This window comes from Pecten maximus, chromosome 9 (genome assembly GCF_902652985.1).
Source record: "Pecten maximus chromosome 9, xPecMax1.1, whole genome shotgun sequence".
Lineage (NCBI taxonomy): Eukaryota > Metazoa > Mollusca > Bivalvia > Pectinida > Pectinidae > Pecten > Pecten maximus.
This window is the reverse complement of record NC_047023.1, coordinates 37,242,876-37,267,407: the sequence shown is the minus strand read 5'-3', so window position 1 is coordinate 37,267,407 and position 24,532 is coordinate 37,242,876. Positions and strand designations below refer to the sequence as shown.

Sequence of the window (24,532 nt, the reverse complement as noted above, 5' to 3'; positions counted from 1 at the left end):
TGACTTATATTATCTTATCAAGGTAAATGATCGCTATTCTTGACCATGAAAAACTGATTAAATTATTAAATAAGGAAAAAATAGAGGTCCATAATGGTTAATTTTCAATTTTTAACGTTGACTTTTTCAGATAAATATATGAACATTTCTTATTTTGATATAAGTATTCATGACGTTCATCAAATATTTTACTTTACAGATATAGGCCTACTTATATAATTTTCTTTTATATTGTGTATACACAATAGGATTCTATTGAAACACCGAATAAGAAGTTATGGCATAGTGAAACGGTATTATAAAGTAAATAGGCCCATGTTATGATGATAATAGGTTATAGAATATATATATATCTCCAACTGTAAAATAAACAACTAGAGGCCATACAAATGTACCGACACCCTGACTATGTAAGTTGATATCGTAGATTAAAGTCGCCTTCCCTGTCAATGTCTGTTACTGACTAAAAAATAATAAGTATTCATGGATTATTTATCGCACTAATACGTTGACATATACATTATGCATTCTTAAATGTAAACAAATCTATGGCAGTAAACAAAAAGTCAGTTTATTAGCTATGGTTCTAGAAAGCTAAATATTCTTCACAGCCGACTTCAGAAATCGAGCAAGTGTACTTAATAACGATTTGTTAGGGCTAATTGTAGATTTGTCTGATTGTCAATGCAGGCATCCCTGTGAAGATTGCTCTCATTTTTTCCTGATTTGTCCCTTGTATGTCAACTTAAGAAGAACACTCACTGCTAATATGTTAACGTAGATGTTCTTTGTAAGGGTGATCCTAATATTTCTCCTAATATCGCTCGAACTAACAATAGGAAAATCGCCAAAGCTGCACAACATTCCCCAGAAAGGTCGGGAAGATTCCACTAGCTATCATTCTTAACCCCTTTCCTTTTCCTCGCCTTATCAGTTGAAGGAACTTGTCCCAAAATGTCCTTCAGTTATATCTTATACATGTATATATATATATATTAAACAAAGTCTTTAATGATAGATATATCTAAACCAATTTATAGGTCTTGACTCTTGTCCTTCCCTATCCAAACGTACGAGTTAAGCTATAGTCACACCAGATCGTACGATTTCTGAATCGTGCGATTGGGGGCGATTTGGCCGAGTTACAACCGATCGGCAATGTTTGTTGCGATGTCTATTCGCGATCGCATACTGCGATTGGTCCTACGACTGGTGGTAGGTCATCGTACGATTGGTGGTGCGGTTGGTCGCAGATTGATCGCAAGATCAATCGTAGGCAATCGTGCGATGAGTGGTGCGATGAGTGACCAATCGCACGATCAGTCGTGGCAACATGCGACTGCTCGCACGATCAGTCGTGGCAACCTGCGATTGCTCGCACGATCAGTCGTAGCCAATCGCAGACAGTCGATCGATCATATATATATATCATATATATATATCATATATATATATATATCGTTGGTTTCGACGCCGTAGATGTGCTGCGGCAGCCACTGCACCCAGTTGTTGTTGCTGATGCTGCAGTAACAACATTGCTTGTATATCCGCCATTTTGTTACCTGTACCCAGGAAAGTGGTTTGCGAGGTAAAGACTGGTGGTGCGACCGATCGTAAGGTCGTGCAAACACTCGGGACAGGTCGTGACTGATCGTACGACCAATTGTGAGGTCGTTGACTGATCGTACGACCAATTGTGAGGTCGTACGATCGGTGGTACCACCAATCGTAGAGTGGCACGACCAGTAGCACGACCAATTTGCGACTACTTGGCCCGCGATCATGCACGACTGGTCCTGCGTTCATGTGCGACTGGTGGTACGACCGTTTTGCGACCACTTGCGATTTAGAATCGCAGGTCAGAAGTTTTGAACATGACCATCGACCTTGCTGCGACTGATTTTGCGTGTGCGATCACCCACGACCACTGCGACTAGTCGTGCGCTCATGCTACGATTTCCCTGCGATTCCGATTTTCTTCAGTCGCAACTAGGTCGTAACCTGGTCGTAGGTCCGGTGTGACTGGGGCTTTAAGTAGCGAACAAGAGAACACTGCAACTTGGGTCGTCTGTGTCGGTAATGATTGGAAACCTCCGTCACAACATAAATTATTTTTTTGACATCCCCCTCCTATCTCCCTCTCCATCTATCTCTCTCCTGTCTCCCTCTTCATCTATCTCTCTCCTGTCTCCCTCTTCATCTATCTCTCTCCTGTCTCCCTCTTCATCTATCTCTCTCCTGTCTCCCTCTCCATCTATCTCTCTCATAAAAATAATGTTTCTGATTAGTCAGTTATAACTTATTACATTGTCTCTCCGTATCATTCCTTATAAGATTTGTATATATCATTATGTCATTATTACGGGAGAATTCATTTATAAGTTGGTAAAACTTACCGACTAAACCTTTGTCATTTTATGTCAACAAAATATGTTTCTGCGACATGACGTGCACCGGCAGTCATATTTCTTATACTTTCCTAATCCATATACTGGCTGAATTTGGCGTAGGGGTAAATCTTTCTTTATCTCCAAAGCATGCCTTCATTTTTTTCGATTTTGATTTTGAAGCATGGCTTCCGCGTCACTGTTTTCGTATTGTCTGTAATGAGATGGTTGTATAGTCAGGATATATGTTGACCTAGATTTGCATTGCGGAATTCATCATTAAGCAGACTGCGCTTACCTGTCTCTGCCAGCAGTATCTGTTGATTTACCTACTTATTTATTAAATTATGCGTCAATCTTTTTTATTAATCAAGTCATGTTTATGTATATTCTATTTAAAATGTATGTATTAATGATAATGAATTCGTATGACAGTCTTTTCATATTACGATATGACTGGTACACCTATTAAAACAATTAAATTAGAAATCTACATGAAAGGACATCTAAACATTATCGTAGGGATACATCAAAGTAATGGTGATATTCAAGTCATTATCTGTAACGGTGTACATTAGCCATGTGATCCTGTGATAACACCAGCTAAAACAAACGAGTAAATGTATCGGCAAACATATTATCATCTATAATCACGGCAGGTTATTACTTCAAGGTTGACTGGGGACAGCATCCTCTACCACTTAAGTAACATTTCAGGTTAAGGTTCGTATCAAGTTCAGTTCCTTTACACTTAATACTGCAGGGTATGTTTAACTATGCATAGTCTACCGTATTTTACTAACGGCAATGACAAGCACCAAGGTCTTCCCATGAACATGTGACACTTGGTAATTTTCTATCACAACACTGAAAATGTCTATGATCACATAAGTGTGCTGCATTGACACATGCAGTAATTATACATGTATGTATGCGTTTCTCTGTACTGTTAAATGGGTTTAGGATTAAGTAATATATTAAATGTTATAAAATTAACTTAAGTTGTTGATGATGTTTAGAATGGTAGCAATATGAATTCATTAATCAATGAGAATGACAAAGGATTGAGTATGGAGGATGATTGTTTGTTTTAATGTATGCTAGGGTTCCCAGTATACAGAAGAGTTGATGATTACATAGCCGTGTTACGTGATCAGAGTGTGATGATGAAGTGTGAGATTTAGTATGTATGGGGATACTGTGGGTAGGTGTGTGTCCATGAGTCTATGGCCTCGTCTTATTATATCTGTAATAACATCTTTGAAAAATAAAACATTGCATTGCTCCCGATAATGACGATGGCATCGAGCAAAACCGACATGCTACAGTTACTACGCATGCGTGTGAACTGAAATTCAAGTTTAGTCAAGGTTTATTTTAGAAATTCTAAGCGAACAAATTTGTTCCCTCAGGAAGGATGAAACAGACTATAATTTTCCGTAATCATTGTATTTTCAAGGTATTTCATTTTCACGACTTTATTTCATACTCGCAAATAGCGAAAATAGTATCCATTGAAAATATCAAAACAGCAATACATTATTTACGTTTCAAAATAAGTTTTTTTTTTCATTAGGAGAAACGACTGCATCAACAAGATGCAGAAAGTAACTTAGAAAACGAGAAAAATTACTCACAGGATACCGGGTAATTGAACGTTTGTGCAGAGACCTATATAGGTCTCTGGTTTGTGTATGTAAAAAGATGGAACATACTACCGTTAGATAAAATCATATATGGCTTCATAATAGACACTTTAGAAATAAGTTTCCATTATTACATATGTACCAATGCTAACGAAATTATGTAAAACCCCATGTGTTCAGCATTTTCGGCAGGAGTTGTATAATATCATAATACTACAATAACCGAGCCACGCGGCCTCCTGAGGAGAGGGGATGGCCTTGTATCAGGTCACCGCTGTGATGTACGTGTGTTATCTACTGTTTTAACTGTCAATATTTATCCAACCCGGTGGGATACCTGCTATAGGATTTTTTTATTACTCTCTGATTAAAATGAGTAATTGTCAATTAATTTTAGACTGTGGAACCAGTGTCTGATAAGGCTGAGTCATCCCGTCCTTCAACAGAAATGGTCGCCTCTTTACCTATCCCAACTAATTCAACAGCCACGGTCGACTTCTGTTGAGATATTCTGGAAATTTGGGGAAATGTCCTGCTGCTTGGCGATTAAAGCCTTCTTAGAATGGTCGATGATGACCCGACATCCAATTCGCACGTGTCCTTGCTGACCACAATGCCAACATACTGATCCTACAACGGTGTCATCATCATCCTTCCGCTCATTCCGTACATATTTATCTTGCTTAGTATTTAACCGTTTTAGACATGAAAACTGGGTACCGCCTAGCCCGAGTTTCCTCTGGCCCTCACAACATGTGTGGTTTAGACATGGTGTCAGGGCCAGAGGAAACTCGGGCTAGGTACCGCCAGGTAGAGACTTTAGAAGAACATGACTACATTTACCTATGGGCCACATGGTTTATGGGAATTCAACAGAATGGCATTTGGGTTGGTTAACGCGCCCGCAACGTACCAACGCATAATGGAGGAGTATTTGGGTGACTATATTGGATCCATCGAATTTATTTACTTAAGTGATTTGATTGTGTTCTCTTCAACTTACGAGGAACATTTGGAACAACGCGGTAAAGAGTACCAGAGACTCAGAGAACATGGATTGAAGATATCACCAAGAAGTGTTCATAGCTAGGCTTCGTCGTGTCTAAGGATGGTGTTGAGGTTGACCTAGAGAAAACTGCCAAGATTTTTGGATGGAAAACACTCACTTACCTAGAAGAGTTGAGAAGTTTTATTTGTTTAGCCATCTACTATAGAAAAAAAATCTCCTTAAAAAGTAGGCCACGATAGCGCAGTCAGTTAGAGTTACATAATCTCAGGTGAAGATTCAGGGTGCGTGACTCGACGCTCCCTACCCGTGTTGGGTTGTGTATCTTGGGACTCTGAGAAACAAACTGGCCGAGATCTGCACTGTCGTTATTATATCCTTGAGCATGACACTTTTTTCTGTAATTGCTCTGGATGGCCTGCGACGGACATCCCTTAATTTGATCTTTGAGGACGTCACCAACTACTACAAGTAGACCTTGCCTCAAAATGTCTTGGGGCGATAAACACACAATTAATAAGTTAATTCCTTCATCAATACATAAACATCCTGTTTACAAACTATTAACTATAAGATATTTTCGTCTACTGAATGTGTTAGTGTTTGGTCAAAAACAGTTTTCTGAAAATATCGACATAATAAAGGGACCGTAATTCAAACGCATAGTCGATAAAAGTAAAAAACGAAGACGAAATATCAACAAAACATTTGCGTGGAGAATCTTGAAAATGTACAAGGAGAAAAGACCATGTGATCCAGCAGGGTAAGCCTCTTACAAATCTAGGTCACGACGACACCCCCATACAAATCTAGGTCACGACGACACCCCCATACAAATCTAGGTCACGACGACACCCGCCATACAAATCTAGGTCACGACGACACCCGCCATACAAATCTAGGTCACGACGACACCCGCCATACAAATCTAGGTCACGACGTCACCCGCCATACAAATCTAGGTCACGACGTCACCCGCCATACAAATCTAGGTCACGACGACACCCGCCACACAAATCTAGGTCACGTCGACCCCCGCCATACAAATCTAGGTCACGACGACACCCGTCATACAAATCTAGGTCACGACGACACCCGCAACACAAATCTAGGTCACGACGACACCCGTCACACAAATCTAGGTCACGACGACACCCGTCATACAAATCTAGGTCACGTCGACCCCCGCCATACAAATCTAGGTCACGTCGACCCCCGCCATACAAATCTAGGTCACGTCGACCCCCGCCATACAAATCTAGGTCACGACGACCCCCGCCATACAAATCTAGGTCATGACGACCCCCGCCACACAAATCTAGGTCACGTCGACCCCGCCATACAAATCTAGGTCACGTCGACCCCCGCCATACAAATCTAGGTCACGACGACACCCGCCATACAAATCTAGGTCACGTCGACCCCCGCCATACAAATCTAGGTCACGTCGACCCCCGCCATACAAATCTAGGTAGTCACATTCTAATAACGGGAACCAGTCTGGTGACAGCGGAACTACTAGGCTTGTCAACAAACACATTTCAAGTACAAAAACTCTAAGGGACATCTTCCTTGTTACAAAATCGGAAAAGGGTTACGCAGGATGTTCTTTGGCATTAGTCATATGTTGACAATATAGGTGTATGTATATAAGTTTTGATGTAACAGGATAAGTTTAAGCAGTATCAAAATTACATAAATATAGTTGGTAGATATAGTATTATCATAATGAACTATTTTGATAGCATTGTAAAACAGGTCAGCATTCACGTCGTTATTTAACAAATTAGTTCTGTATCTCCTGTACACTATCAATATGTCCTAGTTCTGATATTGGTCGGTAAACAAACAAGTAAGGGTTATAAACAAATAGGACACTACTAGTATATCTACCAGATATATCTAACATCGTAACATCCCGTGTTTGAGTAACAGTATGAGTAATATCCCGTGTTTGAGTAACAGTATGAGTAACATCCCGTGTTTGAGTAACAGTATGAGTAATATCCCGTGTTTGAGTAACAGTATGAGTAACATTCTTTATCTTTCTTTCTCTGCATGCCACTTGTTAATTCTTAATCCGTCCGTCCGTCTGTCCATCTTCCGTCTGTTAAATTTTCCTGAAAATAGCTACTAAGTATTAGACATAAACGAGTTAGTGGATTAATATTTTACTGAATTCAATTTAAACATTCTTGGGTGAAGGAGATAATAGTGGGTCTACGGCCCCCATGGGCCTGAGGGACGGAACCCGATATGGGAAATATAACAAATTCTTGAAAAATCTTCCTCTTCTGTAGAAATATCACTGCAATACTAGGTGATCGATACAGGCCCTCTTGGCATCTCGTTCGTTATCTCTTGGTGTGTTATCAAGTGTCCAAAAATACTAAAGTAATTTCATCGTGAGATTAACAAACGTGTATTTTGCCTCTTTTTAGCTCGTCTCTTCGAAGAAGAGTGAGAGCTTATGTTGTCACTCCGGCGTCGGCGTTGGTTTTCAAAATGTAAAATTTTTGGTGCAAGTGTTGAAAGGCATAGTAATTTATGGGAATATGGTTCCTTTGGGGGTCAAACTATCCCCTGCCGGAGTTAAACTAAAAGATTTTTTGGAAAAAAACCAGGTTTTGGAATTTTTTTTGCGTTAAGTTTTTGGTGCAAGTGTTGAAAGGTATTAATACATCACTTTATAATTGTACTAGGGTGCTGATAATTGGCAATAGAGTCCCTCTAGGGTTAGACTATCCTCTGCCGGAGTTAAACTAAAAGATTTTTTTTGGGAAAAAACCAGAATTTTCAAATTTTTGGACTTAGAATATTTCTGCGTTAAGTTTTTGGTGCAAGTGTTGAAAGGTATTAATACATCACTTTATAATTGTACAAGGGTGCTGATATTTGGCAATAGAGTCCCTATGGAGTAAGACAATCCCTTCCTGGAGTAAAACTTGGATTTTTTCTTTTTAAATCTGTTTTTTTTTTGTTTTTGTTTTTAAATCTTTTGACTTTGCGTAAGTTTATATTGTGAGTGTTGAAAGGCATAGTAAAACATGGTATTAGGTTCCCTGTTGGGGTTAAACTTTCCCTTTCCTGAGTTAAACTTAAATATTTTTTTGAGGAAAAAACACATTTTTTAAAAAATTTTCGTGCAAATGTTGAAAGCTTTTTAACACATCACTTTATGATAGTACTAGGGTGCTGATATTTGGTAAAAGAGTTCCTATGGAGTTACACTATCCTTTCTTGGGGTGAAACTGAATATAAAACAATATGAAAACGTCACAATAGACAATTTATACTGGTCCACATTTTTCAAGGGAGACAACTCTCATTAGGACATGTTGCCAAAAAATTGAAGAAATATGTCCAAAAGCAATTACATTTGTGTTTAATATCTTCATTTAATCTACAACAGCATAGCTTGTGACCCAAATGTTTGTCAATAAATAACTTTATATATATATAAATTGGTATGGTTTTGAAAATTGCATGAATTCACAAAACATAATCTGATCAAGTAAACAATATAAATATTATTAATGCAATTTGCGAAACCATTCCAATTAATATATTTTAATTATTTATTGACAAACATTTGCGAGACGAGCTATGCTGTTCTCCAACAGCTCTTGTTAATATACATGTATGTATTCCTGACTTCTCTTTGGATTTGTTGGCCCCTGGCATCACTGACGAATCCCAGAAACACGATACAGCTGTCGTTTATGTTATACTGAATCTACTACTATAGATCTAAAGACGCCATTCTCCTGTGTGTCTTTTGTACAATCATTTCTGAGACTTTACATGAACCATTTGTGGTAGAGATACACGTCCCTCTAGACGCTTGCTATACACACTTTTTGTACAATCCTTTCTGTGACTTTACAGGAACCACTTGTGGTAGAGATCCACGTCCCTCTAGACGCTTGCTGTACACACTTTTTGTACAATCCTTTCTGTGACTTTACAGAAACCACTTGTGATGGAGATACACGTCCCTCTAGACGCTTGCTGTACACACTTTTTGTACAATCATTTCTGTGACTTTACAGGAACCCCTTGTGGTAGAGATACACGTCCCTCTAGACGCTTGCTGTACACACTTTTTGTACAATCCTTTCCCCGAATTTACAGGGACAACTTATGACTGTATAGAGACTGTATCATTTAAGCAATGAACAGTAGTTTTAATGTTGTTATAGTCGACTATAACAACATTAAAATCACTGTTCAATACTTATATTTACATTGTTTTACCATTTTTGTCAACATTGGAAAAAAAACTAAACCAACACAAAAAAACCCCGCATTTTTTAATGTCACATGACCCACTGGGTGTTATAGGCGTATGGTGGCAACTGCCTCTAAGCATTGTGTCAATGGGGAAATGCGAAGCAAATGTAAATATACATTGGTAAACAATATAAATACTGCTGTACGGTAACATGATCATTAAAGTTCGCTATACCAAAGGTTATGTTAGATTTCTGTGCCAGTTATATTCTGGACTTGGTGAAGGTCATTATTTCTTCGGTATCACATCCCATTAATTTTGGAAACAAACGACAGAAATGAGTTATTTTATTGTTGTTGGATGTTCGAGAAGAGATAGATGAAAAACGCTTCATGCATTGTTTATTTCGAAATGGGACAGATTTAGGCAGACAATTAGATTAACCTGACGCGTAAACAATATAAATGATATCTGCCAGTAGATTACTGTAAAGAGTATGTAATCAAGTGTAAACAGCAGATAATGAGTAACGTATTGATAAAAACCCGATATACAATTGGTATCTACAGACTATCGTTGGTCTTCACAAAAAAGGTTATCTTGGTCAGATACAGGATAGAACTGTCTGAACGAGTACTGACTATGAGAGGAAACTGGAGAATCCACTTGGTTGGGCTGGTGAACATGTTCACAAAAATAGCATGTCAATATTGATATTGATCAAAGGGAAAATATATATTAGTTATTGTAATTGGATGCCCGGCTGGTAAGAAACAAGATGAAACCGAGACAGCATTTGAGATGCTGATAGTTTGCTAGACCTGCACTGGACCAGTATAAATGTAACTTTTGTCCTTCTCTTTTTCTTATTCATATATAAGATCTTGTTCTATTGTCTAAATTCCGATTTTTTAAAGTTTCCTCTGTCGCTTCCTAGGTCTCAACTCGTTCGGGCCCTTGGCGTGACTAACGAGTCCTAGAAGGGTGAAACAGCTGCAACATTTAGTTTTTTTTTTTTTGGTAATACTGAGACTTAATTTGTATCGGTGTCATTTGTAAATATGTTATAATTAAACAAGGGCCCAATGGGCCCAAATCGCTCACCTGCAATGCAGTGATCTTTTCATATATGGATCCTGCAGTTATTTGAAAGCATGCTACAGGACCAATATAATGTCTCTCTGCACTTTGGCTTTTCACTAAAAGTCATTTAAAGATTTAAGCATACTTGATCGACGTGACCTTGAATGAAGGTCAAGGTCATTCATTTGAACAAACTTGGTAGCCCTTCACCCCAGCATGCTACAGACCCAATATCAACTCCCTGGGACTCTTGGTTATTGAGAAGAAGTCGTTTAAAGATTTTAGCCTTTTTGACTCCTGTGACCTTGAATGAAGGTCAAGGTCATTCATTTGAACAAACTTGGGAGCCCTTCACCCCAGCATGCTACAGGCCAAATATTAGGCCTCTGGGACTCTTGGTTATTGAGAAGAAGTCGTTTTAAGATTTTAGCCTTTTTGACTCCTGTGACCTTGAATGAAAGTCAAGGTCATTCATTTGAACAAACTTGGTAGTCCTTCACCCCAGCATGCTACAGACCCAATATCAACTCCCTGGGTCTCTTGGTTATTGAGAAGTCGTTTAAAGATTTTAGCCTTTTTGACCCCTGTGACCTTGAATGAAAGTCAAGGTCATTCATTTGAACAAACTTGGTAGCCCTTCACCAAGCATGCTACAGACCCAATATCAACTCCCTGGGACTCTTGGTTATTGAGAAGAAGTCGTTTAAAGATTTTAGCCTTTTTGACTCCTGTGACCTTGAATGAAAGTCAAGGTCATTCATTTGAACAAACTTGGTAGCCCTTCACCCCAGCATGCTACAGACCCAATATCAACTCCCTGGGACTCTTGGTTATTGAGAAGAAGTCGTTTAAAGATTTTAGCCTTTTTGACTCCTGTGACCTTGAATGAAAGTCAAGGTCATTCATTTGAACAAACTTGGGAGCCCTTCACCCCAGCATGCTACAGGCCAAATATTAGGCCTCTGGGACTCTTGGTTATTGAGAAGAAGTCGTTTAAAGATTTTAGCCTTTTTGACTCCTGTGACCTTGAATGAAAGTCAAGGTCATTCATTTGAACAAACTTGGGAGCCCTTCACCCCAGCATGCTACAAGCCAAATATTAGGCCTCTGGGACTCTTGGTTATTGAGAAGAAGTCGTTTAAAGATTTTAGCCTTTTTGACTCCTGTGACCTTGAATGACGGTCAAGGTCATTCATTTGAACAAACTTGGTAGCCCTTCACCCCAGCATGCTACAGACCCAATATCAACTCCCTGGGACTGTTGGTTGTTGAGAAGAAGTCGTTTAAAGATTTTAGCCTTTTTGACCCCTGTGACCTTGAATGAAAGTCAAGGTCATTCATTTGAACAAACTTGGTAGCCCTTCACCCGAGCATGCTACAGACCCAATATCAACTCCCTGGGACTCTTGGTTATTGAGAAGAAGTCGTTTAAAGATTTTAGCCTTTTTGACTCCTGTGACCTTGAATGAAAGTCAAGGTCATTCATTTGAACAAACTTGGTAGCCCTTCACCCCAGCATGCTACAGACCCAATATCAAGTCCCTGGGACTCTTGGTTATTGAGAAGAAGTCGTTTAAAGATTTTAGCCTTTTTGACTCCTGTGACCTTGAATGAAAGTCAAGGTCATTCATTTGAACAAACTTGGGAGCCCTTCACCCCAGCATGCTACAGACCCAATATCAAGTCCCTGGGTCTTTTGGCTATTTAGAAGAAGTCGTCTAATTTTTTTTTAGCCTTTTTGACTCCTGTGACCTTGAATGAAAGTCAAGGTCATTCATTTGAACAAACTTGGTAGCCCTTTACCCCAGCATGCTACAGACCCAATATCAACTCCCTGGGACTGTTGGTTGTTGAGAAGAAGTCGTTTGAAGATTTTAGCCTTTTTGACTCCTGTGACCTTGAATGAAGGTCAAGGTCATTCATTTGAACAAACTTGGTAGCCCTTCACCCCAGCATGCTACAGGCCCAATATTATGTCTCTAGGCCTTTTGGTTATTGAGAAGAAGTTGCTTGAATGGAAAGTTGACGCCGGACGGACGACGGACGGACGACGGACGCCGCGCCACGGCATAAGCTCACTTGCCCTTCGGGCAGATGAGCTAAAAACGATAAAACGAGAGCAATGAACATATACACGGAGTACCTTGATAACGTACATGTAGAATAAGTCCAAGTGTTTCGGGGGTGTGAGCTGCTTAGAGTATACACCTTAGACGGTCAATAATAAGCCTAATGCTTCCAGATCTCACATACTTGTAGAATAAGTCCAAGTAGTCTATAGGTTATTCAGTCAATAAGTCTAAAGCATACATGTAGAATAAGTATAAGTGTTTTGGAAGGGTGAGCTGCTCAGCGTCTACAGCTCAGTCAATGATAAGTCTAAAGCTTTCACATCGCTTCTCAGATTTATTTCCCTTCCAATTCCATACAAATTATGACATTATACATCAGATTCTATACACTTGTTAATCCCAGACTATACACCGGCCAGCTATTCCAGAGATATACAGAGACAGAAAACAAGCCATCCGCTGGTACAGAGGCTGGGGCCAGGAATACACAGGTAGCAACAGGCCAAACACCAGTTTAATCAGCACTTACAGTAGACAAGTGTTGTAAATTTAGCACTGTATAATTATAGCTGTTGTTTAGCGGTTAGTGTACAAGACGTTAGAAGTCTTGAAGGAATAAATTTCATACACTGAAATTGTAAGATTTAGTTGATATGTTTAAGAGAAAGTTGTTGTGATGAGGACTTGTGTGTAGCAAGAAAAGTCTTGGTAGAATTACTACATATTTCAGAATGCATATTGAGTGGGGAAAGAACACTATTCTTTAAAACAGAGTGTCTCTCTTCTTTTACGTTACTAATCCATATAAAGATTTTTTCCTATCTTTTTTTAACTTTAAATACTAAAGATGAATTTCATTGTTTATTTAATTTTTTTATGTCTGCAAATAATGTTTTAAACCAATAAAAAATTAGGATGTTTCATTTATAAAAATATGATATAATTTTTGGTATGGTTTCATGCATTTACTGAGGAAAACTAAGCTGCAAGCAACAATCATTCTAATTTACAAAATTAATAAAAATATTCATTTACAACTGCACTATTACCTAATTCCATTTTGGAAATTATTCTTTAATCTGGTTTTTTTTTTTAAACTTTCAATGTCAATCCATACCGACGCCACTGATCAGATCTCTCTGCTTTCATTTTTACACTGCAAAACTTAGAAAAGGTAAGTAGAAAATATGAAGTACATGTACATGTTAAGGTGTTGTCTGCAGGTATGTTACAATAAATAACTGTTACAATACATTGTGTATTCCAACTGACATGTCTGTGGAAAGGAGTTTGGGGAGGGAAGGAGATACAAGGATTGGTGTTTATAGTGAGTTGTACGTAACGAGACATGTCATTCAAACCATTGTTTCTCTAGGTATTCAATCATAGTATCATACATACCATTATAAAGCCTGGCCGTCAATCCAATAAACTATAAAACTAGCCACAATAGGAATTTAACAGATCAAAAATACTGTACATGAAATTATGGTGTAGATATGCTCTAAAATGGATAATAGCTACATACTTATAAACATTGTAGGTACTGATGATTAACAATAACATCTTAATAAAAAATACAGGCTGATTAGGAAGATTCTTGTGCCAACCGTCAATCAACACTTGCACTGTAGACCAAGAGTATTATCAGCTTTTCTTCGTATAAAGTTCTGACAATGACCCTGCCCAGAACTTCACAAAAATTTCTGTCATGGACCTTTCCAAGTTCTTTGCATGAAGTCCTCACTTTGACCTTGCGAAGAACTTCTCACAAAGTCCTGCTCTGGGCCTTGCAAAATTTCTGTACATAAATCCTGACTTCACTGTGCACAGCTATTTGCACACAGTCCTCACTTGGACCTTGCCAAGAACTTTACAAAATTTTCTGCCTTGCTGCCAGAACTTCTTATCAATTCAAACCTTGCCCATGCACAACATCCGTTCTTACCTGAAAGTTTGCATACATTCTTGCCTAGAAATTCTCACAAAGTTCTGACTTGGACCTTTGTCAGTATTTGGTGCATTGTGCTAACTTATCTCGGTTAGTCCTAGACACAGTAATCCAATCACACTGTTAAAAAGTATTGCATAAAACACATAGCATTGTATAAGCATCTACTGCCATAACACTGATACAGACAATTACATAACTGTAGCTCTTATTAACAATAATGCTCACTACACTAAGAGGCAAATTAGTTTTGTTGTTCATGCACTAAGTCACTGTAGGATTTTTTTTTTTTTTAACTAATCAAAATCAGATATCTAATTCTACCTCCTTTTTTTGTACCCTAATACGTGGAAATATGATGGAACCACCTTGAAATTGTCATTCCACAGGCCTTTTTTTTAAAAAAGTAAGTGTTGGTATAGAATTATATTGAACAATCAGATTGTCTCTTTTTTTATAAAATTTATCTGGCATATGATAAATACTTTTTCTAAAAATAACTTTTTGTTGTTTGCTGAAAACAACAGTACGATTACCACAATATTGGCTACATATATTTACATATATGTTACAGTAGTAACTTCTCTCACAACCAACAAAAGTGTTATTTTGAAAAAAATATTTTTTCTTTTCTGTTAAAAACATTCTCATTTTACTCCTTATTTTTCTATCTTGAACCAAGCAGAGCATTTGATTGGTTGATGAATATTTATTCATTTACATCATCAATGAATTGAAAGTAATGAACACAACTAATATTGATGCATTTTGATAGTTTTACTGGAATTATCAACAAAGGTTGAACATTCATTTACTGTTGTTACAAAAAAATTGCCCCTAAGTAAATATACTTGATGCAGATATATTAAGCAAATGTGCAAAACTAAAAAATCAGATATCAGCAAAAATGTTGGAAAAAAATTACAGGGCCAAAATGGTATTCTTTCTGGTGGTGCATGTACTATAATATAACAATCTGATTTGTATTCTTACCAGGCACACTAAACTTATCTGTCATTTTGTTTCAGATTTAAACCAATCACAACTTGTTTAAGATTAAACTAATCACAATTTGTTTAAGTTTAAACCACCCAAAAAATATTGAAAGTATACATGACATAAGATCTTATTTGAAATTATCAGAATATTGATATTTCAGCAACTGTCGCAACAATGATATATTTCAACTTCAGGTCCAGCTTTTCCTTGACAAACAGAACAAATGTTCCATCAACATCCTTAAGATAAATGATTTGATTCCAAAACAAATCCAACTTAATTCCTGACTATTATAGAAGATATGGCCATGAAACTATGAAAGTGTAAAGTGACAAAATAAATTTCTTATTCACATGTAGAATGAATATTCATACCTGCCTACACTGCTCTTCAGACCATCTGTCAGAAATTGTCTGTCTATCGTCCAGAGCTGCTGTCCAGACCATGTGTCAGAAATCGTTCGTCCCTCGTCCAGAGCTATGTTATCTAACATACATGGTCTTGTACCATCATATAATGTTAATTTCTCACAACAGAGTATCAGCCTAAGAAAATGTTAACAATATGAAATAAACTTGAATGAAAACGATCAGCAATAAATATTCCCTGCTATATTCCATATCGCTAAATATTGATTTGCATTCAGATACAAAATGAAGTAAAAATGTATATTTACTTAAGATTTGTATCATTATTCATATAAAATTTGTAATCTTATATTTCATCGGATCATATATGATCTTAAAACTAATATGTTTACAAATCACATTGTATATTTGGTCCAAGATTTAACAGAGGATATATTATGGTCATTTGACTGATCTTACTGGACAGGTATTATACTGGAAAAAAGGTCTAATAAAACGAGATTTTATGTTAATATTATTTGAAATCAAAATGTGAAGGACAGACACAAAGGTTAAAGCAGCCAATTAATTTAAGAAAGTTTAAACAAATAACTAGATAAGAAAAATCCTGCTAAACACATGACAAAGACTCTCATTTATAATAACTAAATGATTGTGCCCTAATAAAGTGTTTGTCTAACAGTTTTCCCCACAGACTGAATCAACTGTTGTGCCCAACAAACTATATCATCTGACTCAGAGGTTAATGAATGTTTTATTAAAAGGTTATTTAATTTGTTTCCCATAAAAAGCTTGTAAAGTTTGTCGAAAGAAGTATAGACATTTGAAATCTATTTTAAGTTGATGACAATTTTAACAGTTTTGTGACTGTTCAGACAAGTTCTATTATTGTCAATTTGTTGTGTGAAGACAGAAAACTTTCTGATGTCCTCTATTTCATTATGTCAAAGCTGGTAAGATCCGTGATTAGCACGGAAATTTTACAACAAATTCTGATCACTACATATATTGTACAAATGTACTTCCCATTGTGTCTTATAAAATAGTATTACTTAAAACCTAATGGTACGATGGAGATAAAATCATAAACAATATGACATCTGATGTGACATTTATTCTGCAATATTTTCATCTACACAAAAGTAATAATGAATTATCACAAATGCGCCAACACATCAGACTTGATAGAGGACATTTTAACCAGCACAATAAAAACTCGTGGAACATTATCAATAACATTAAGGATCCATGCTGTCTTTTCTATATGTATAGAGCTGAGTCATTAGAAAGTGAAATTATCTTTAATGGTAATTTGGATTTTACTATCAGTAATTAACTGTCAAATGCAACACTTTTGTACACAAAAGGTGCTTAAGGGAGGTTACTCTTGTAAAATTTTCTGAAGTGTATAATTCTAAAATAGCTCAAAAGCATAAAATGTATAGCAACAAGTACCCATTTTGTTTTCCCCCAAGGAAACTGCTAAACCAAAAAAAAAAAAAAATTAATTGAGGTTTAATTTCATCAATTGGTCCAAAATGTACAAGTTTTTGAAACCTAACAACATAATTATGTGCAGCATACATTGCATATAAATTGTCACCAGAATCACACAAACAATCCTTACACGTCCATGCATATAGATTACACTGTCACATGCAATCACTTATCTGGGAAAACATCATACATTAACTTTATAAACAGGTTTAAACAGTTCCTTTCTTAGCATTTTCCATGGCCCAACTATCGCAGTGTAATTATGAGTATCGGATGAAATCCATTACAATTGATAAATTTAAAAATTATAAACTAGATTCCTTATATTTCATTTGATATTCTTAATTTTGTTTCATCAAAAATTTCATTAGATTTTCATCAATTTACAGACTAGAAGAAAGCTAAAGAATATTTAGCATTTGTCCGATTTTTCATACATGCATGTAAGGCTTGTATTTTGAGTGGAATATGAATTAATACAAGATGTCACATGTGATAGTCCAGAATTCTCTGTTATCAATATCAAATGTGCAGGAAATATTAGTAATATAGCCAAAAATTATATAAAATGAAGTGGGATTCCAGCAATCAATTTTGTAAGCAAATTCACAATGACATTTTGAAGCATTTTTTTTCAGAAAAATAATTCCTAAATATAAGCAGTCAAAAACATAAATTAATTCCTTCAAGTTTGAAATTCAGAGATACCCAACCATACATTCAGCAACTTCTAATTAAACATGTAGTATATACACAGGTAGGCTTAATTAACAGCAAACTTCTTTACCCACATAAAACATAGTAGTAGGAAAATCCACAGCTAAATATCTTTGAATCAAATCCCACACATTAGCAAAACAAGTGAATCTTTAACTGACAATTTAAACTGATCCAACATAGCAAGCCTTTCAAGTTGCCATTTTCTTGTATAACATTCATCTCGTCTCAAATTGCATTCATCAATGATTTGATTTAACCCTTGTTCAATATAGAATACTGGTATTGTGTAAAGTCCATACAGTGTATACTCCAAATCAGTCACATCGTACACCACATTTACAATATAAACCAATACTGTCTTCAGAAATCTTTAAAAAAAAAAAGAAGAAAAAAAAATGACACAGAAAAAAATAATCCAACACATACAATTCATATCAGATGTAAAAAGATATTTGTTTGAGAAATACTTTTTGATGGTTTCAGAAAAGCCTTGTTTTACCATTCTGTCCAACCCTGCTGGTTACCAATCTGGGAAATCAAGGACAAACTTCCTACGTTACAAGTGTGGGGATCTTGCTTACTAATTTGATTGACAAACACCATCTTATACCATCTAACAAATGTGTTCATTGATGGAAAATTTTTCATACCGATGTCTTTCTTTTATCTAGTACCAGTATTCAACAGAAATCTGTTCGACAGACATTTATATCATACATATATACATATCTGACAAAAACCATTTATCCTATACATATGTCCATAACATTCCATCTTAACCAACAGACACCACCTGTCCTTTACAACCTGACCAGATCCTACAGCATGTTCTTACTTATTGGATAGTGGTAGTTATCAATGACTTAATATGATTGATAGAACATATCTTTTTCTATCAATTAAGATCTTAGTTTGAAATCATATGATCCTCAGAGAAGATGCAAATATACTCAGTCAACTAATTATATCACTTACATGAATAATTCATAAAAAAATCTGTAAGCTACAGGGTGTATACACAATGGATATATTTATAATTATCAAAATAAAATAAAAAGCATCATGGCAACTATTTGTCAACCATGTACATCAATAAAACTGCAATTCTTCTCTGAAAATCAGCCAAAGAGAAGCACTGTAACTTCAACTTTAGCTTCTCCACTTCTGCCACATCCAATTGCTGGTTGATTTGTAAGAAATGCTGTGATTGGCCAGTCACACACATACATCATCTATTATGATCCCTCATCCTGAGAATTTAAACGTGGCATTTTGGTTGAAGGAGAATTTGCAGATTCAGAAGAATCTAGACTGGCTTTACTGGAATCCCTTTTCTTGCTGACATTCTGAAATTAAATAAAGAATACTCCAAAATATCTTTTAGTTATTTACAAGTAATAATCAATCTCGATCTTATATGTAAATACAGCACAAGAGATTTTAGAGATCTTGGTACCCACCATCGTATGATTCTCGTCAGTTCATGTTTATGTTTATGTAAGTTTGATATTTTCTTTACTTTTTTAGTATCTTTCCTCCTATTTGTGTTCCAATTTACAAAATGTCACTGTATTTTATAAAACCTTGAAAGCGCATAAAACTAAGAACAAGAGGCCTATAGGGCCTGTATCCCTCACCTGGTTGGATTTGACCAAACATCAAAATAATGTTCATGTTCTATTTATTAATACCTATATTTGTTGAAATAAAACAATGCTATATATGGTTATGGGTTGAGGAAAGACCCCAGGGCCTATTTTTACATCATGATTGTGTTTATCTGCTTTATGCCCAACAATGCTATATATGGTTATAGGGTGGGGATCCCAATGGTTTCAAAGATATATTAAAGAAACTAAGTCCCTATAGGGGTGGGGAAAGACTCAATGGCCTATCTTTAGATCAGGATTGTGTTTATCTCTTTATGTCCAACAATGCTATACATGGTTGTAGTGTGGGGATCTCAATGGTTTCAAAGATATATCAAAGAAACTAAGTCCCTAGGGGTGGGGAAAGACCCCAGGGTCTAAATCTATAACAGGATTGTGTTTATCTCTTGATGTCCAGCAATGCTGTATATGGTTATGGGATGGGGATATCAAGGGTTTAAACTAGTAGCAATTTAAAGGATTCACATGTATTTCTCCTACTGGGCCCCGCCCCTCCAGCCCCAGGGGAGCCACATCCTCTGTTATACAACATTTGATCCCCTTTGCCCAATAATGCTCCAGACCAAAGTTCATCAAAATCCATTCAGGCGTTCAGGACTAGTAGGGATTTAAAGGAAATGTTGACGGATGCCAGACGGACGACGGACGCTGCACCATGGCATAAGCTCATCAGCCCTTCGGGCTACATATGTAGGTGAGCTAACAAAACCTACAAATGATTTTGGAGATGTCTATAGACAACTGTCCAAAATTATTTTAAAAACTTCAATAAAGAAAATCCAAAATGGTTTGAAAGATGGCCATTTTCATTTTTTCTATCGGTCTTGAAATTGAACTTGCACAACAAAGAACCAAAAAGACAGACCACAGACCACAAATGAAGAGCGATTAGAACAATGACTGAATGTTAACCCATCATCTGATGATGGTGAGCTTAAGACCTATATCTGAACATCAGAAACAGAAAGATCTAAATGCCAAATGAAATGTAATCAAATGATTAAGATGAATTTGAACTTGTAAAAGTGCTGAAAATTGTACTAAAATCATTAATGCCAAATGAAATGTAATCAAATGATTAAGATGAATTTGAACTTGTAAAAGTGCTGAACATTGTACTAAAATCATAAATGTTCAGAATCTGTTCTAGAATTAAAACTATTTTTATACAGATTGACAACTTAAGCTTTCGCTTACCTTTTTATCCCACTGCTGGTGGAGATATCGTAACAAGATATTGGTCTTTTCTGTGGTAATTACTGAAAACACAAATCAGCAGATTAGTTTTTGTTATTGTTTCATTTCTGTGCCCCTGTCATAAAGTGTTGTACATTGTATGTTAATTATCACAGTAAGCAGAATGATTCTAATTAGCAATAGCAGGAAACTATTATATTAATGTCATCTTTAACAAGCCACCTTAAGCTTGTTCTGATGGGAAATCTTTAACAACTCATTTGTTTTAATGGGAAATCTTTAACAACTCATTCATTTTAATGGGAAATCTTTAACAACTCATTCGTTTTAATGGGAAATCTTTAACAATTCATTCGTTTTAATGGGAAATCTTTAACAACTCATTCGTTTTAATGGGAAATCTTGAACAACTCATTCGTTTTAATGGGAAATCTTGAACAACTCTTTCGTTTTAATGGGAAATCTTTAACAACTCATTCGTTTTAATGGGAAATCTTTAACAACTCATTTATTCTGATGGGAAATCTTTAACAACTCATTCATTTTAATGGGAAATCTTTAACAACTCATTCATTTTAATGGGAAATCTTTAACAACTCATTCGTTTTAATGGGAAATCTTGAACAACTCATTCGTTTTTATGGGAAATCTTTAACAACTCATTCGTTTTAATGGGAAATCTTTAACAACTCATTTATTCTGATGGGAAATCTTTAACAACTCATTTGTTTTGATGGGAAATCTTTAACAACTCATTTGTTTTGATGGGAAATCTTTAACAACTCATTTGTTTTGAAGGGAAATCTTTAACAACTCACCTTGTTCTGATGGGAAATCTTTAGTAGAAATATACACCCCAGGTTTTCGCACCTGTTTAACAAAAAAACAAGAATAAAAATTAAATAAATGTGACTTATAAATGTCCTATTTGCATATGATATAAACACTTTGTAACTGACTAATCAATATGTGTATCAAGAAATCAACAACAAAACATTAACAAGTAGCACACTATAATGGACTTATAGTTGTAACATGATTACAAATATACAGAAGTGTATACCCTGGAAATTGTTATACATGTTTTGTACTGATGAGCTGTAAAGCTCAAGGTCAATAAACAAATTGAAAATTGAATTGAATATAAAACATAACTGGCTAGGGTGTCCAATGACCTTAGTTACAGCCATTTTAGAAGTCAAACCACTATTTCTAAGAAATCTGAAAGGTCAAAACAAATGTCAAACAGACTTGTCCCTTCAACCCAAAGATCAGTCAGACTCGGATCTCATTTTGGAGAGTCAAAAAACATAATACTTCAGCTTTCAAATGTCCACTGGAAGTCCTGACTGACTGATATTATGTTCACCGTTTTAAATAGAATGAATATTCATACCCTGTCTACACTGCCCTCTGACGACGACCATATGTCAGAAATTGTCTGTCCGTCCTCCAGAGGTACGTTTCGCAGCTAAGTTTTAAAGTACTTACCCCTACTTTACAGCTTGAATCTGTGTGGAATTTGGTAAAATTGCTTTCATTGTGTGATGGCAAACCTTTCAGAAAGTCAGCCTGCAAAAAAGATATCTACCTTGTTAATTAATTAAGACATTAATTTAAAAGAAAAAATTAATTCCAAGAGGAACTGTCTAGATTAGGATTAAATTTGAATTCTTACATTTTCAAGCATAAATATCAACAATGTTACCATCTTAATTGAAATCTGAGTGACGATGTTTGATTGCGATAGTAGCAGTAAATACATATTGCCTGTGGGCGGGAATCATGGAGTTTTTTCTTGGATCTACTTTCTAAGATAGAGTAATCACATACATTTTGTATCTCACACCTCGGTGTAAATGGTACCTTTTAAGTTATAGTACATCAAGGATATACGTAGTACACTAGTATTAGGGGAAGACACTGGGTCTTGAATGCATAAAATGTACGTCAGATGTTGATCAAGCAAGGCATCTGTACAGTAAAACATACATTGTCAAGCATTCTTTGAATAGATCTGGCACTGATAAACTAGAAAGTCAAACCTGGAGAACAAAGGCCCTTCTAATATTGCTTGATTGATATATCCAATATAATCAAACAATCCTGACTGTAGACCTGATTACCATGTGTTTGCTGGAGATTTCACTTACTTCAGACTAAAATTAGAGTGCCATTATTTTGAATCCTGTGTTCTTCATCAACTACACATTGTGTGATACTTAAACGCATTGATTTATTTTGGAAGAAAGAAAAATAGAATTTTTGATAGTACTTGTGTAGAATGCCACGTAATCATGGCCACACATATATCAAGGTGATCTTTCAATTATTAGGATTCCAGAAATGTCTTAACAATAGTAAGTTAACATGTTGTTATGATATATCTTTTTAAAATCCTGATAAAATCATGGTTGGTAAAACTAACTTTACAAAATTCACACAACTTTAAATATATATTACTCTTCAGACTCCTTGTACCTACATATTTTAAGGAATGTACACACACAGATTTTGAAGTAAAAGCACAAATGAGATTTTCACTATTCAAATGATTGTAGGCCTATAAGTTGATATGTTGATACAGCATACATGCTGCAAGCATGCTGTGAAACTAGCAGCATGGTGCCAGCATAATAGCAGCATGACTCCAGCATATGCTGCATTGCAGTCCATACTGCAAATTGATAAGAGAAATCATCTTTTGAACAACTGGGCCCTGACTGCATGTATAATCAACTAAAATTGGGAGTCCAGCATGTGATTCAATTTATTTGTGGGCATGGCATTAAATAATTATAACTTAAAATAGGATTTCATTCACCACAGAACAAAATTAGGTTATAAAGATTACGTGTCTGCTGTTGTGGAATCCAGATACAGATACATGGAATCAGGGAGAGGGCTCAAATGGCTAGAAAGCATGATCATTTGCCATCTTCTTAACTTTAAGTTTTGACATCATCCAAACATAAATGATTTACATTTTTTCCCCATTCAAATTGTAGTTTGATAATGCAGGAATAGCCTATAGGCTATCTGCATTATTTTAAAAATAACAGACCACTGCAACAGAAACATCAAGAAATTGGACATTTGACCATTGGACACAATGAAAAATTCAAAAAAACGATTACAACTAATGTCTGTTCACTCAATACTCGGTATATTATTTACAAAATTTATTCATAAGCTTACTGTAAATAACTAACTAACCAGTAACCTTACATGTAATATGAATTAACACAGTCTGATGCGAACGCAACGCATTGCCTTTGATTTTAATTTATTTTCTGAGCGGTCATACTAAAGTCAACACTGTGTTTTAAGATAAGTTTTCGTATTGAGCGATGCACTGACATTAGTCAGTGTCTGATTATAAAAATACTGTTGACCAGCCTAATGAGATTGAGATAGGCCAGCTGAAAAGTTGACTCAACATTCAGTGTTTCCATATATATCCATTTATAATAGAAAACAAAAAGTTGCGAGATGCAATGACAGTTTCCGTAAAAATACGATACTTATGAGTAACCATTCATGTATAGCATAGAACCGTCTGACATTTATAGAATTCTTTCAGGCCTAACTGTCACTTACCATCTTTACTGTCCGCCATTAAAATATGCACATAAAATTAGACTCGGTGACGCAACTGAAATATCCGGAAAAATATTATCCATCCAATCTTTCTATATACAG

General features: G+C 36.0%; 1 protein-coding gene across 1 annotated transcript; it reads right to left on the bottom strand.

Moving 5' to 3' along the window:
* Positions 1 to 12,749: 12,749 nt before the first annotated feature.
* LOC117334142 (DET1- and DDB1-associated protein 1-like) lies at positions 12,750 to 24,467 on the bottom strand. Its single transcript, XM_033893608.1, has 5 exons — positions 24,431 to 24,467; positions 22,322 to 22,402; positions 21,649 to 21,700; positions 20,831 to 20,892; positions 12,750 to 19,309 (listed from the first exon to the last, which is right to left on the bottom strand). The coding sequence occupies exons 1-5, from the start codon at positions 24,431 to 24,433 to the stop codon at positions 19,199 to 19,201; spliced, it is 309 nt and encodes a 102-aa protein (XP_033749499.1). The 5' UTR covers positions 24,434 to 24,467; the 3' UTR covers positions 12,750 to 19,198.
* Positions 24,468 to 24,532: the final 65 nt, after the last annotated feature.